This window comes from Phyllopteryx taeniolatus, chromosome 1 (assembly GCF_024500385.1).
Source record: "Phyllopteryx taeniolatus isolate TA_2022b chromosome 1, UOR_Ptae_1.2, whole genome shotgun sequence".
Lineage (NCBI taxonomy): Eukaryota > Metazoa > Chordata > Actinopteri > Syngnathiformes > Syngnathidae > Phyllopteryx > Phyllopteryx taeniolatus.
This window is the reverse complement of record NC_084502.1, coordinates 24000777-24017152: the sequence shown is the minus strand read 5'-3', so window position 1 is coordinate 24017152 and position 16376 is coordinate 24000777. Positions and strand designations below refer to the sequence as shown.

The 16376-nt window shown below is 40.5% G+C and overlaps 1 protein-coding gene across 17 annotated transcripts in view; it reads right to left on the bottom strand.

Annotated features, from left to right (window-relative positions):
- LOC133482296 (neural cell adhesion molecule L1-like protein) overlaps positions 1-16376 on the bottom strand; it is a 55006-nt gene that overhangs the window by 7619 nt on the left and 31011 nt on the right. For 4 of the 17 annotated variants that reach the window (XM_061782304.1, XM_061782295.1, XM_061782346.1 and 1 more), the window contains exons 24-29: positions 7219-7239; positions 6680-6745; positions 6165-6278; positions 4818-4979; positions 2621-2797; positions 305-374 (exon numbers count right to left, since the gene is read on the bottom strand). In XM_061782304.1, the coding sequence (XP_061638288.1) occupies positions 305-374; positions 2621-2797; positions 4818-4979; positions 6165-6278; positions 6680-6745; positions 7219-7239 (610 nt within the window). Of the gene's footprint in view, positions 1-304; positions 375-2620; positions 2798-4563; positions 4748-4817; positions 4980-6164; positions 6279-6679; positions 6746-7218; positions 7240-7531; positions 15205-15365; positions 15427-16376 lie in introns of those variants that run through there. The other 13 variants (XM_061782312.1, XM_061782370.1, XM_061782355.1 and 10 more) reach the window with 9 other exon arrangements.

The following is a 16376-nucleotide window of genomic DNA, read 5'->3' as shown; positions in this document are numbered from 1 at the left end:
CTCTTCTGTTTTCTTCCCTTTGCCCCAAACAGTTTTCGTCATTTTGACATGTTTACAAAGTTCTATGCGGTCATGACAGTAAATTAACCCTCCCCTCCCATACTGGATTTGAATCTATGTTAGCTTATCCATTTTAAAAGTTAAAAGTAATAACTAGTTTTAAAAAACTTATATTGGAGGTGAATTTTTCACGATTTTGTACCCCCCACCCTCCGCGCCCTTAGCATTTGCTTTCATTGCCTAATGGGCGAGCCGGCTCTACACAAAATGATCAATTTCCTCAAAACCAAATGTTGCAGCTCACCTGTATTCACAGGTGTCATCATTCATTGCTTGTGACTCCTCACTAGGGTGGAGGTCTTCCTTCTCTTTCACTGCAAAAACAATGGGGGCATTTTTGCTGTTATACATGGTTTTGTTTAGATGGACTGACAGGAGCCACAATTTGCACACCAGTCTACTGAACGAGAGCTCAAAACAGCAATGAAACCTTTTGTTAGTTTTCTACATTGCAATGCTTGCAAAAAGAGTAAAGAGCCACTTAACATTCAAGCTAAATAAAAAAAAAATCCTCATGAAAGCATTTGAGTGGATGCCAGAGTTAGATTTCCAAAGACAAGTGAAAAGGTTTTGGGGATAACGACATGTGGCGTGTGAAAACATTCTATCACATTTGAGCATGAAGAGCTTCTATTCTCCCTTACACTTGATCTATTCTTGCCTTGAGGTTGAACTGAACAGAAAACAGGTTTTTACATAAATAACTGGATTGGGGCGGTGGGGCAGGAGCTCCAAAAGTGCTTTTGAAAATGTTCAATACTTGTCAAAAACTACCCACGCTGAGATGGGTTTGCAAGGGAGAAGACAGCTTGTGAGGAACTAAAGCACATGTAAGGAGAAGGAGTATCTCTCTGCTACGAGGGAGGACTAAGGCTCAGCGGGAACATAAGCACAGGTGAGAAGTCGAATCTGCCTCATCCGCCTTGACAAGATTTTTATTTGGAGGTAACGCCTTACACGGGCATGCAAACCATTTTTCACATGCAGTAGCTAGCTTTTCAGAGCTGATTCTGCTGAGAATTTAATAAGACCTCATCAGTAATGCACTGTATTTAGTAGAGAATTTACATAAATAGAAAACAATATATAATGAAATCCATTCTAACATCCAAACTCAGGATATCTCTGCAAGTTCGTCCATCCATCCATCCATTTTCCGAACCACTTATCCTCACTAGGGTCATGGATGTGCCGGCGCCTATCTCGGCTGACTTTGGGCGAGAGGCAGGGTACACCCTGAACTGGCCGCAAGCCAATCGCAGGGCACATAGAAATTTGCACTTACATTCACACCTACGGGCAATTTAGAGTCTTCAATTAACCTACCATCCATGTTTTTTTGGTATGTGGGAGGAAACCGGAGTACCCGGAGAAAACCCACGCAGGCACGGGGAGAACATACAAACGCCACACAGGAAAGGCCGGATTTGAACCCAGGCCCTCAGAACTGTGAGGCAGATGTACTAACCAGTCTCTGCAGGTTCAGGGAAGACAAGTTAAAAACATTTCTCAACCTACTTTAAGACCAATTCTAGACCTATTATATGCTAAATACGACTGGCATGGTAGTGACTAATACGGGCTCAAAAACACAGTATTAAGACATTTGACAATATTTTTACATATAAAGTATGAACTATTGATTACAGCTTTGAAGGTAGCAGCAATACCAAACAGAACAAACAAGCAAAACAAAATGAAATATTGATCCAAATGTGTGTTTTTCTTGTCAACTGACAGTTGCAAAAGTATAGGAATATGATCATAATTCAAGCATCTAATTCATTTTGATCACATTTTTTCTATAAGGAATAACAGAGCAGGGCATGTATGTGAAAAGTATACTGTTATTAAATAGTAAAAGGGGCAAGCATTACCTTTGTGTATAGCTTTCAGCAATGAGCCCTTTTTTTGTTCTATTGTCATCATTCCCATTTTCCTTTATTATTATGAAAGCGTTTGCCCAAATCAATTATGGATTTGGAGGATAGGGTTTGTTTAAATTTTTTTTTTTAAAGTGATAAGGATAAAAAAAACACGATATAACGTGTTAAATGTCTAAAAAATTTAAAATACTGACAGCACAAATACTGTAGATCAAATGTTGGAAACAATAAAGCAACAGCTGTTGCTAAGTAATTTTGTATTGTCCGTTCTTGCCCTGTTTTTGTTTGGATTCTGGATTTGTGTTCCACTACTAGACTGGTCGGAAAACCAAGTTTGTTTGACTGTCGAACTGTTTAAGTGGTGCTGCATGTTTTGTATGATGTGCTACTAAAATCTCAGGACAAGCATTGTTGAAAACATTGATGTCAGGCCTGATGGGGTATAATGCAAACATGGAACATGCATACATGATGCAGAGTTTGGGGTTTTGGGGTTGAGGCCCACTCTTTCAGGAGGTCAACCAAAACGAAGGTGGAAAGGTGATCAGATAAGTTGTATCCAAACAAAGGGGATGATAATGTACTGTATGTCAATGAAGGTCGCAACATTTTGGTTGACTTCCAAAAAAGACATCGGAGATGCGAAAGCAAACCCCGGTGAAAAAGTAACTGACCTTTGTCCATGGCGAGCATGTCTCGTCTCCCAGGCGGCGGCGTACCTGCATACTTGCCACCTTGGTTTCTCCATATAAAGCACACAGTGAAGACGACGAGTGTGAGGAGAGCCACAGCACACATGGTCCCTATGAACCAGCCCTTTGTGGATATGCTTCTCTGTTGACCTGCCAAGCCTGCAGACAACAGCAAACAATCTTTGAAAGACCAGCCTATGGACATTTACTTCTAACAAACCCACAGATCCAAGCTGGAGAAGCTGACACTCATTTCTTTCAGCAGGAACACTGTCTTCACTAAAGACCATATTCTCCCGTATGCTTCAATCAAAAAAAGCGTGCAGCTCCATGCTTTTCTGACTGTGCCCATTCTGCTGTCCACTTAATTCTATCATTAGTGCACCTTCTCGCCATTTACGCACTCTGGGTGCGGTAACCCTGAAGTGTGGGCGTTCCCTCTTATATCTGGCCGAGCGCACATTCTGCTGCACTCCAGAGGCTGTAGTAAGTCGAGCGCCCCAGGAAAGTGAAATGTCATATTGCTCGTTTTGATTCGCTCCCTTGCTCTGAGCCTCCGACGGCAGTCATCTTCATGGCGCAATGGGGTGTTAGATTTGAAATCTTTTGTTTTTATATATTTTTTATCTATGTCATTGTCGGTATTGTCGGTTGCCTGTGTGGCACTAGTATGGATTCTGGGCAATGCTGATCAACAGCAAACATGCGTTCAATCATAAACATTCTATTACATTCTATTGAACATAAACATTTAATTCTATGAGTCTATAAACATTCTATTCTATGAGTAAATTAGATTTATTGTGCAGTATTTATTGAATAGAGAATAAAAAAAAAAAAAACGCTCCTTCAAAGTAGCCTGTTACATGGCGGTGCTCACGTCTCACTGACGGCGCCTAACTTCCGTAGCCGCTACGGGGGTTAATTTCACATTTAAAGCATCGACATATTTTCCAAATGGATTTCTTTGGCAATCACATGTCGAAGGAAAACTCCACCTTCCGGGACCTGCAGCCTCCCACAGATTTCAAAGAGTGACTCCCCCTGGGAGGTTGCGCACATACAGTATTTACTTGGTACGTACGGGGGGTCTCACAAGTCATTACGAGAGAATCAACGCACCTTGACAGCGTGCAAGCCAGGTGCGTAAAAAAAAAAAAAAAAAAAAAAAGACTTACGCACAAGTGGGAGAATATGGCCATATGCAAATATCACACATAGCAGAGCCTGCCCAAGTCTCCATGGGGCCGAAAGCAAAATTTGATTTTGAGTCCTTCAATTTATGTCAATAATATTGATTATTCGTCATTCACCAGAGACAAATTCCTTGTGTGTTTTTGACATACTTGACATACTTGACATACTTGGCAAATAAAGATGATTCTGATTCAATGAATGTGAATGAGGGATGACAGGAGCAAACTGTGGGTGATTGATTCCAATTGATAAAGCAGAGGGATACTGAATAAACATAAAGGCAGTATGCTGCATTTGGTTTAAAAGTCTCATCTGGTTTATCATTTTTGGTTTCAAAAAACAAGAATAAAGTTGAAGATCATAAAATCTATTACATACTGTACTGTATATAAAACGACCTTAAATCACACTAAAAGAAAATATTAAATAAATGTAAATCAAATATTTAGATAATGATGTAATTGAACTGAATTGAATTAAAAAAAAACAAAGTTGAATAATTAGGACCTAAAACTTTATAAAAATTAGTAAAAGCTTTTGTAAAAAACATCAAACCACCTTAATCCAAACATTTAATTTTGTTACTCTTTTCGTCCTACTCTACTGTAAAAAATAAAATAAAATTAATAAAATACAATTATTGGCTCTTAATTGGGCGGCACAGTGGGCGACGGGTTAGAGCGACAGCCTCACAGTTCTGAGGACCCGGGTTCAATCCCCAGCCGCACCTGTGTGGAGTTTGCATGTTCTCCCCGTGCCTGCGTGGGTTTTCTCCGGGCACTCCGGTTTTCCTCTCACCCTAGTGAGGAGAAGCGGCTCAGAAAATGGATGGACTCTTAATTGCTCTTGGCCACCCCTAGTGGTCACAGGGATCTTATCGGGTGCTTAATTCGCTTATGCCTTGGACCGGCTCTGAATGGCAGACAACAACTTCAGGCACTAAACGCTACTGACGATACACAACAAGTTTGCCGCTGCTTACCTCTGATTTGCGTCTTGATAACATCTTCGAAAATGCTAGCGTTATCAAGCAAAGTCTTGGCCATGAGGCGCACCGTGTACACCATCCCCGGTTTGAGCCCGCCAATTATGTGGAAGCTTTGAGATGTGTTTACCGCCTCGGATACGCGCCAGTTACCATCACCTAAACACAAGCCAAGCACAACAAGTGCACAAGCAGCAAGTCTTAAACAAACATTTTGTCAGGAAATAAAGAGATGCTGCTAGAGCAGAACCTCGAAAACTTAACGCTCAGTTCAGCCAACTGTGTGCCTGTGACCTTAGCTTGTTGTCATCATAAAAAAGGGTTTTGTTGTTTCGTTTCCCCATCATACGTACATTATTTATGACTGTTCCTGCTTTTACATTTTACTAGTAAGAGTGGTTAACTTCTTTTTACACTTCTGTCACTGTTAATGTTGAAATGTAAAATCAGTTTAATGAAAGTGAAAGTTTGTCCCTTGAACACATCATTTCTATTTCCTTTGGGACTTGTTTTTATTTCCTAATCTAATAAATAACAAATGAACCAATGTCGGCATCAGAGCAGATCTGGGAGCGAGGCATTAGGTCAGCGTGGGGGGCACATTGTGTCACTCAATGAACGCACGTGCCTGCACACCACAGCAGGCATTGGACAAATTAAACACACAGTTTAGCTTTAGAGGAGTTGAGGCGGCAAGTGTGGGCATTTTTCTACATGCGACAGTGTCCTTCCACTCGCCTGTGCATTTTCTGGTTACATCTGTCAAACGCCAGCTGAACGGCTAGGCATTTGATGTTACTGAACATTGTGCACCTGTTGTCTGAAAACACGTTTATCAGAGTGGGTAATGAATTCTCGCATATTCCGTACTCCATAATCCAAATGTCAAGATAAGTTTGAAAGCATTCAGCTCACTTAACACGTGGCATGGCCATTAGATGTGTGTCTACAGTACTGTGATGTGACCATATGCAAATGACAGTTTTTCTTATTTTTAAGTTGTTTGGATTCTTTATCTCACTGCTAGTGGCTTAAAAATGGATTTACACATAGTTTGCATGAAAAGCCTGCGCTGCAGGGGTCGGAGGCAGGGGGGGGCACAGTAAGCCATTTGAGGGTGCACAATAACTCATTGGGGGGAGGGGGGGACCTTCCTACAAATGCATGATGCCGACACTGAAATGAATGAGGCAGCATTCCGAAAAGGACCGTATTCGATCTGAAGAGGTTCAATTGTAGTTTATAATCTAATTTAAACGTAATCTTGAAGTTTTTATTTCATATACATTTGTATTTATGTCACCTAAAACATCTGTCAGTGTGGAGTTGTCGAAAGAAGCTTACGGTTGTTCATATAAGCCACATAAAGCTGCGAGTCCTGCTTCTCCTCCCCGGCAGTCCAGCTGATTTTGGCATAGGTGTCGCTCACGTAAGAGCTTATGTTCAACAGGACTGGAACTGATAAAGATGGAAGAAACATGGAGGAGGGGAAAATACAGAGGGAGGGAGAGGAAAACACCACCAGGTACAGAAAAGAGAATGAAAGGAGGCAAAGAGGATTAGCAAAAGCAAATAGGATCCCCCTTGCAGTTTGAGAACAGTGCAGCTTCCAGCAGAACCCCTTCGAGATGACACAAAAGGCAACCACAGTCCCCCAAATATCATTAAGCAGAGCTGGATTTTGGCTCATGAAGGGTTGCTGCAGATGTGAGTGACATCTACCACTGTCTTAAACAGACCTTAAGAGACCCAAGCTGAGCAAAGCAACTCCATGCCTGGGATCTCATTGTCCACTGAAAGTTTGGTTACATGAATATGTCATCACAGAGAGCATGAGCTAGAGTACATTCTGTATATACCTAAAGAAGGAGGATGAGTAGCACTGCCTGGGATTGAGTGAGGAAAGGAAAGAGAGCAGTTGTGGCCTGAAATGACAGAAAAAGTCTCAGATGTTAGAGTCACGCTTCTGTGCAAGTTAGAAAATTAGAACCAAACTAGCAAGCAGGACTAGAAGCAAGCAGAAACTACTACAGTAGAACCTCTGAGATCAAAACACCCCTGAGGCTGTACTACTCTCCAATTTACCAAATGTTCTGGAAAAAAAGTCACCTCTAAAATCCTACAGAATATCAGTCATTGAACTGCCATCATCCATGATGCCGCTCAAGACCTGAGCGCTCTGGGAACAGACTGTGTTCGACCTTAAAGCTTCTACTGTATAATAAACTACTACTGGGTAAGCAAATGGAAGAAAGACACTATGAACTTACAAGTAAACCTGAATGTCAACTCTAAATGGAAAAGGCCTACACAAAAATTCTAATACTCAGGTGTAGAATACATCTCGCACTACTTCTGTTGTCAGTAAGCTCCAGAGGCTACAAGCGCTCATACATACCACGATCGACAGAGGCCATAGCTGCAATCAACAAATATAAAAAAAGAGATAAATATTACAATATTTTCCAGAAAAAGACAGCTTTAAAGTTTGCACATGTGCAATATACAAATGTCTACTTATTGTTTATCACACTAAATACAAAAAAACGATGATTTAAATGAGCAACATTCTCATGAAATTCTTGAAGATATTAGAAAGAAAACCACTTAAGATTTTTCTTTTTGCTCCAGGGCTCCCCCTATACTTATATACAGTATTGTGTGTGTCTGTGTATGTGTGTGTGTGTGTATATATATATATATAGAGAGAGAGAGAGAGAGAGAGAGAGAGAGAGAGAGAGAGAGAGAGAGAGAGAGAGAGAGAGAGAGAGAGAGGCTCCAGTATGCCCGCTACCATAGTGAGGATAAGCGGTTAAGCAAATGGGTAGATGGAAGGATATGTATTACACTTTACGCCAATCTGATCGGTGTTATCGGTATCGGCCGATAATTAGCATTATACACTGATCGGCTGATCGGCTTTCATGTCATAATTCGCCGATCCGATCAATGACGTCATCGGCTCCGCACAAGACATTTAACTCTACGTTTTCGTGGCGTATGAATCCAAAAGCTAGTTTATTTTTAGCCATGTCACGTGTCTTGTTGCGCAGTACTGTAACTATCTGATGGCCAACAAAGTTTTTTCAATCTTGTCGGTGAAAAAACACGTCGTCGGTGTGGGACTATTTTGCAGTGTGTCAGACAAACAACACGTAAGTTATTTGCAGTTTGCGCACAACTGAAGTACGTCGTGGGGAACGTCATGTAAATGCTTCAACACAAATTTGATCGAGCACCTGAAGAATGTACACAAGGAGCATGCCGCGTTCAAGCAACACTGCGTGGGGGGGGGGAATAAAATAAATAAAAAGTCAAACGGGCTTGAACTCTGGACAACACCCATCCATATAGCTGGGACAGTGAGAAAGTTAGAGTAAGCATGTCATTAACAGTATTTTATTCAAGTAATAAAGTAAATTTCTATCCTTGAATGCCCCCTAGAGGTCATTGATGTTTTAACTTTTGTCTAAAATGCTAGAGAATAATTTGAGCGAGGACGGACGGGCTCCAACACGCCCGCAACCCTTGTAAGGATAAGCTGTACATAAAATGGATGGATGGATGCATACAGTATACAGTACACAAGTATATACAATAAATGAACAAGTCATGTAAATAGACACATTGCTCCATCTTGTGATCGGATCGGTGATCGGTTATCGTTTTTTTTTTAAACTTGCTGATCGGCCCCAGAAATCCTGATCGTGTAAAGCCTAATATATATATACCGCTTCACCCTGCTGACCCATGACTCCACACCGACATACAGCTGCAACCTCTTCATCAAGTTTGAAGACGAGAGATTGCTGTGGACGTCAGGAGAGCGCACTCCAAGCATGCTCCCCTGAACATCAACCGTGCTGCGGTGGAGAGGTTGCGCAGCACCAAGTTCCTGGGAGTGCACATCACCGAGGACCTCTCCTGGACCAGCAACACCTCATCACTGGCCAAGAAAGCTCACCAGCGTCTCTACTTCCTGAGCAAGCTGAGAAGAGCCAGAGCCACGACCCTCATCATGTGCTCGTTCTACAGAGGGACCATAGAGAGCATCTTGACCAACTGTGATGGGTAAAATACAGAGAACACATTTCGTGTGCATCCATGCATGTTCATGACAATAAAGGTGATTCTTCTTCTTCAAACTGCATCACTGTGTTGTACGGAACCTGCACTGCATCCTGTCGCAAGACTCTCCATCGCATAGTGAGGGCAACTGAGAAGGTCATTGGAACCTCTCTTCCCTCCCTGCAGGACATTTACAGCACCCGCCTCACCCGCAAAGCTCTCCGCATAGCGGGGGATGCCACCCATCCGTCACACAGCCTCTTCAGTCTGCTGCCATCAGGCAGGAGACTGCGGAGTTCGCAGGCCACGACTAGCCGACTCAAAGACCGTTTTATTTATCAGGCTGTCAGGAAGCTGAACTCTCTGCCCGCTCTGCCCCCTCTACCTCTTCTGTCCTCTGCCCACCTGAACTCTGAACTCTGATGACCCGCAAACATGTAGATGCACACACACTAAAACACACGCACACGCACGCACACACACTCACACACACTCACACACTAGACTCAGGGTCCCACAAGCCACTTTAGCAGCATTGGGGTTTTGTCATCTAATTTCGAAGTCCTCTGACCTTGACTATGTTGCACACGTCACCTGACCTTTGGATGGATGGATGGATATATACATATATCAGCCTGAAATATAGATTTTTAATATTAATTATAGTTACGAGATTTTCAGCCCTTACTACTACTGCTGATGGCTGCTTTGTGTCTATAATGCCGAATGTGGCAAGAAAAGGCTTAAGATGGAGACGTACATGCGCATGTGCGCACACACACACACACACACACATATACAAAAATACACGCTATTATACTGTTGAACTTCAACACCAGTAAACTATTATTTCAGTGCTTACAGAAAACAGTAAAAATATTGTTGCTACATGTTTTGAATGGGAAAAAGTGCTGCCATCTGATCGACGAATACATTGGATGTCAATAATGATCATATATTCCTTGAAATCCAGTATTTAATGGAAATTATTTTAGCTGTTTTTCAACGTTTCACTTTTTTGTATGCTTAATGTGCAAAAACTGTTTCTCTACAGTTCTTATAGTTTAAAAATAAGTCGGTTAGATAGCTCAATACATATTGAGGCTATTGCTGAATCACAATACTCTCATTACATTAATGATGGGTATTACAGTTAAGAGCAGTCACAGTTTCCCACCCAGATTTTGCCTCAACACAATACTGTCTCTACTTAAAGGGGACATATTTTGCTGAACTAACTTTTTCTAGTATTTGGAATGTAATATTGTCTCTATGGTGTCTCAGTAAACATGTGAAATATGATTTAAAATCATCCACGCATTTCTGAGTTCCAGACGTTTTTCTGTCCTGAGGCCTGAAATCAGATCACTTGAATTTCTCGAGCTTATCTAGTGACGATCTCCGCCTTTTTTTTCCTCTCCTGAGGCAGCGCTGTAAACATAATAAACACGTGTGCTCTCACAAGTGGGTCTTCTAGACGGAGGCAAGCAGTCAGCGGAAAGGGGGCGGTCTTAGCCAAATATGGACAAAGCAGATACAAAACTCGGTCAAACAGACGTAACTGTCAGAGGGGCCTTTCTTGACACTCGTATGACAAAACCAAGGTGTTTTTTTTAAATGAAATTGACACTTTTATATTAAGTCCATGTTAGAGAGTCAGTCTATGGAGGTCTAAAAAGCCAGAATACGAGACCTTTAAAGATAAATACTATTGTTGTGTGTGTGCTGTCGCAGTGTGCATTAGTGATAAACTCCTTGTTGTACTAAAATTGATTCTGATTCTGCTGATGACTGCTTTGTGACTGCAGTCAAGCTGAAGAGCTCTTGATTACTATTTTTCTAAACAAACCCTTTTATCAGCATTAGCTACTTTCAAAGCTATCAGCCAACAGATTGGTGATAACAAGCAGGGTGCTCAAATGTGTGCAAGAGAGCAAATATTTGAATCCCAGTGGGAAACTTGTGGTTATTTTTCCCACAACTTAAGATTTGAGTCACAATATGTGCTCTTGATGCTGTTTGTCTAGTTTGCAACCCACTTTATCTCTGCTGCTCTCTTATCTCAGGAGACCCCATGAAGGGAATGGACAATTTTTCCCTCTGTCAGTTTTATTCTTGTTCCTTTTATTTGTAGAGAAACCTTTCATCTACTTTTGATTTTCATGTAACACTCTTGGCCTCACACAAATCAAGTTTTTAAACTGTTAAATGCCATTATGACTAGGGTTGGGCATCGAGAATCAAGAACCGAATGGAACCGGGACTAACGTTCCGGTTCTCCCGGAACCGTTAAAATTTAAACATTTCGGTTCCCAGTCCTCCAGCCGCGAAGAAGTGGCGAAAAGCAACAAAGAAGCGGCGTAAACCAGTGAAGAAGAATGGGCACGATGACATGCTTGTGCCCAACGGCAGCGGCGGGGAACAAAAGTGTGTCTTTGTTCAAATGAATGACCAGTCGCCTCAGTGCAACACTTGGAATAAGATTATGTTGTGCAAAGGAGGCTTTCAGGATGTGTAGCGTCTGACGTGCTCCGAGCCTCAGCCTACACCGCGCGGAGCTTCAGGTAAGTCAACTCTCAGTCAATTGGGTGAGTGAAACAATAAAATACCTCTATGCCAACATTGCGACAGCTAACAAAGTAAACAGTTGCTTGCACTTTTGCACTGATGGTTTTTAGCGTTTATTTTAGTCTTCAAATGGCGATGACAAAAAAAAAAAAACAAGCTTAACATTGCGCTAAAACTTCAATGAATTGGGACAAAATTCACATAAACATTGTCTCACTGTATCACAAACACTAACCTTGTAGGTCATCGTCAGGTAAGGAAAGGAATCAGCGTTTTATAGCATTTGGTTCCATCCATTCAAAAAAAATAATAAACAATTCTGAAACAATCGCCGGTGCCGTGTGAAGTTACTTTTCGTGCCAAAATGCTGAGTTCTGGTGCATACCCTGCAAATTAAAAGGCTACAAGCCTAAAACAAGAAGTCAAGTTAAAACTTGGACATACAAACCATTTGACGAGATGAAACAAAATACAGGGGCAGCTGTATAGCTGAAGTCAACTCTCAGTCAACTGGGTGAGTGAAACAATAAAATAAAATACTTCAAAGAGTTAAAATAACTATTTTAACAAGGCTATATTTAACTTTTAGCTGAAACATTAATTAATGAATATTAAGTCAAATGGTTTAGTTCCACACACATTGCCTTTTAGTTCATAGGTTCGATATTGATACTGGTTATAAAGAACCCCGAGTCAAATAATCATTTTAGTCTATACTGTGGGCTGCTAAGAAAATGGATGTTCATAATTTGGACACCCTTTATTTAAACCATGCAAACTTTTTTGACCCAGCCCCTTAGAAGAATCGGAATCGAGAACCGTTTGGAACGGAATCGAACTAAGGAACCGGAATCGGAACCGGAATCGCTCGGATTCAAACGATGCCCAACCCTAATTATGACTACTTTCCAAATCAATTTTGTGATGTCATTTTTTTCCAAACTTAAACTCTGTGGAAGTGTTTGCATGGCTTAATATTACAGTAATAGTACAGTACCGTCGACGATTATTATATTTTAGTATTCGCGGTCAGGCACCCGTGGATTCAACTACTCACTTATTCCTCCAATTTCAATAACAACAACAACAAAAATGGGTGGACCAACCCCGTTTTGTCTTGGAAAATGCTTATCGGAGGTACTGTATATCCCCACTTATTCAAGATTTCTTGGGTTAAACTTTTTTTTTTTAAATCAATGCAATTATAATGGCTGCCAAGTATTTGCAGATTTTTGCTATTCATGGTCAAACCCTGTCCCTATCCCCCGCGAATAGCAGGGGTCCATTGTACTGTAAATTTAATTTCTCCTTTATTTCTCTTTATTGTCCATGGTTTTCACTGGAGGATTTTTTTGTCATTTTTCCTTTTAGCACACTCCAAAAAAAATGCATTTAACTCAATGTTTCTGACAATCACTGGGTTATCTCAGGGCGTACTGATCACAATTGAAATATTTATAATATTTAAAATATACTACTAATATAATATTTCTTCTTATAAATGTGAATAACAAAAATGGGGTTGTGTGTGTACTTGCCTTTAAAACAAAAGAAAATATAAGTAATATTTGATAAATATATATAAAGTACTATATAAAAGTTACTTATTTAAAATGGAAACATTTTTATAAAATAATAGCAATAATATAACAATAAAATTTAGCGTAATTTGGGGAAAAGTGACTTTTGTCATCTGGGACAAACTAATGAGGGTATTCAAAGGACTTTTTCAGTGCAGCAGCTGTCTTAAGGGGAAGGGTTGCAGCATGAGGAAAAAAACAAGACCTGTTATTCACATTTTTGGTTCGTAATGTGATCGAGGCGACACTCTGGGGCAGTAATAAATAATTTTGGTGTAAGATCCACTGTGATAAGTTGCAAAACACTTGACATATGAGTACCGTGCAATTTTTAAACAGTTGAAAATTTTGTTTTCTGAGGTGAGGCTCACTGTGTCACACTTTGAACAAGCCTACTCTATAGTAAGTATACATACAAGAGTGCCCTAATTTAGACTTCACTCCCTTAATTCTTTTTTTTTTCTATGCGATTTGGTAATATCTTTTGGGTGATTATTATTATAAACATATTTTTTGGGGGGTAATATCTTAAAATGCAACCAAACAGCAGAATAAAAAGTCTTGGGAATTTGACACATCACAGCGAAGACGCTTGTTAACAATGAAGGAATGAATAAAAAAATTGCAAAGTATGTGAAATCAGGCTTCAAAATGGTCAATAATTTAGACATTCTTTCAGCTTTCAGACGCTGTGGGCGTGCCGCTGAGAGCTCTGAAAATCCCGCCTCTCCTGTCAATCAAATACTCATACCACCTTCCTTCCCAGCGACCGAGATATCACACGCTTTGCAGAGAAGCAGCCTCTGAGTCGGCATAATGACCATAAACCGCGCCGCGAGGACAAGTTTCCCTCCTTTGAAATTCACGAACAAAGCAGGAGGGAAGTAGTCTGTGAAGCTAACGGCACTAACGCTGTTGTGCTGGACCTCCAGCGGCTTCTCTAACCTCTCTGGCAATGAGCTGCGGAGTGGCGGGAACGTGTCCTTTTTACCGCTGCCTCGCAACACAACGTGCATAAGTTGCCAGACGGCAAGACACGTTGCCCAAATAACACAAAACATATCACACTTCAGGGAAGATGTTTTTTCAAACTGTGGGCATAGTTTCATGGCCAATTGCACGCTATACTGGTAGAACTGGGTGAAGTTATTTATGAACAAGGCAGTGAAATTCCACCGAATGGCCACTGCATGTAATAAGGGCGCTTGGTTTTTATATAGTGGGGTATAGACCCAAGCCACGTGACTTCACAAGGCTAGTTTTTAGCCCTGCCCACAAAATTAGGAACATTTGGGAGGTGAAAAAGAGTTTTAAGCAATATCTCAACAATTCAGTACGATATTGTTCTCAGTCTTTGCACTTGTTTTTAGCACTTATCTTCAAACATATTGAATGTACTTCGAAACAAAACACAAACATGAGCTTGGTTGCATTTTAATACAAGCTTTGGGATGTATTTCCCATTTAGAGGCGCCACACTATGATGGAAAAGAAGATGCCAAATGGTAATCCACCAAACCCGACACCTGAACAGCTCATGATGAATATTTGATGCGAGTAGAAAATTTTAGACTTGGTAGGAAAAATTCAGGTGGCATCTTTCTGTGCCGGATACTTTACTGGATGCAAGAGTTCACCTCGGTAGCAGAATGGAATCGTTTTGTTAGCCTAATAGCATAATTGCCCAGGTCATTTTTAACTTAAAATACCACAAAAAAATCTAAAATTCTGTACATCTGTGTAGATTCTCAGTCATGCAGGTCATGTCAGTCCGCATAGGTTGAATCGAGGCAAGTGGACCTATCTGGTTTGTTGAATTAGTTGTGTTTTTTTCTTGATTCCAAAAATGTTAAAAATTGACTTTGGCAAATATGCTATTAGGCTAATGATTTACAATAGTCTTCAGTTTTTGTGTCCACTTGTGTTCACATGTCCAAATTCCAAAATTTTACTGTCATTTGCTCCTCACCATTTTTAATTGAAAACAGGTGAACAAAAATTTTTGGCCATTGGTTGACGTGACAACAGAATTTGGGATCTTGAAAACATTCTAAACTCGTCTTAATATGGGAGTGTCACGGTTGCAGGTTTGTGTGGTGGAGTTGGTGGCAAAAGGTGGTGGACCCAAGTGCAGAGAAGCAGGGGAGGCAAGGCGGGAGTACAGGAGTCTAAAAAAAAGTATTTTCAAAAACAAAGGCAAACAAGGATCATGGAAAAATCTAAATAATACATTTAACAAAGTCTGAGAAAATCTGAGATTTGTGAGACATGACAGCAACCACAATGAACAGATGGAGGGCCCTTTTTTCGGAATCTCCAATCTACTAACCTTTACGCCACCTTTCCTTTACCTTTGTTGGCAGCCATAAATGATATAGTGAGAAACATGCCTGGAGGATCACACCAAACAGAACCATTTTGAGCACTACACCAAGCTGCATTTACAAACAATGAATCTTATACAGCCAGGAGAAAATGCTGAGCCCCTCAAAGGAAACCTAAACGCCACAAAGGTATGAGTAACTTTCATTAAATAGAGGACAAATGTCTCCCTTCACGGCCACATTTTCCAACTGATGCTTCGAGGGCTTGTTTTCTAAAACTCCAAATGGCTTCTGTGTTGCTTGTGGACTAACTGCGCTGAAATTACAGTGCAGCCTGGATAGAATTGATTTGGATAACATGTTCTGGTTGAAGCAGGCTGGGTTCAATTACATGATACAACAACAGTCTTTTTTAAATTCTGTCAGACGTGTCAAGCAATATGTTGATTTAGACATTCATTCAACTCTGGCAGTGGGTGGGTCTGCTCAGGAACAACAGGATTGGGGTTCACTGGATTCATCGGAGGTTTGATTTGAAAGAAGAGTTGACCAGTGGAGCATGTGCAATTGACTCATGGTACTATAAAACAATTAGCTAGCGTGCATTTGTTTTTGTGTCTGAGTGTGTTGTCATTAAGTGCCACAAACTAATTGCTTTCTAGCTACACCATTATAAACCTTTAATGGCTATACGAATAAAAAAAGGGATTATTTAGTTCTATAAGGTAGTTTTTTTTTCACTTTTTTTGGTAGCTGTGTTTTATGCTGAAAATTAGTTGATTCTATTTTATTGTTTGTTCACCTTGCGTAAAAAAATAATAATAAAAAATACTCCACATAGAAAATACAATATCAATTTTGATGTTGCTAAAAAAATAGCATTTTCCATTTGACAAATTTGTGATTAGCTACAATTAATCACAGACAACTATACGTATGTCTATGAGTAAATGTTGGTTACATTTAACAGTCCTAGTTAAAATTTGCAAGAAGTGTTGAGAGGAACAAAAACTTGG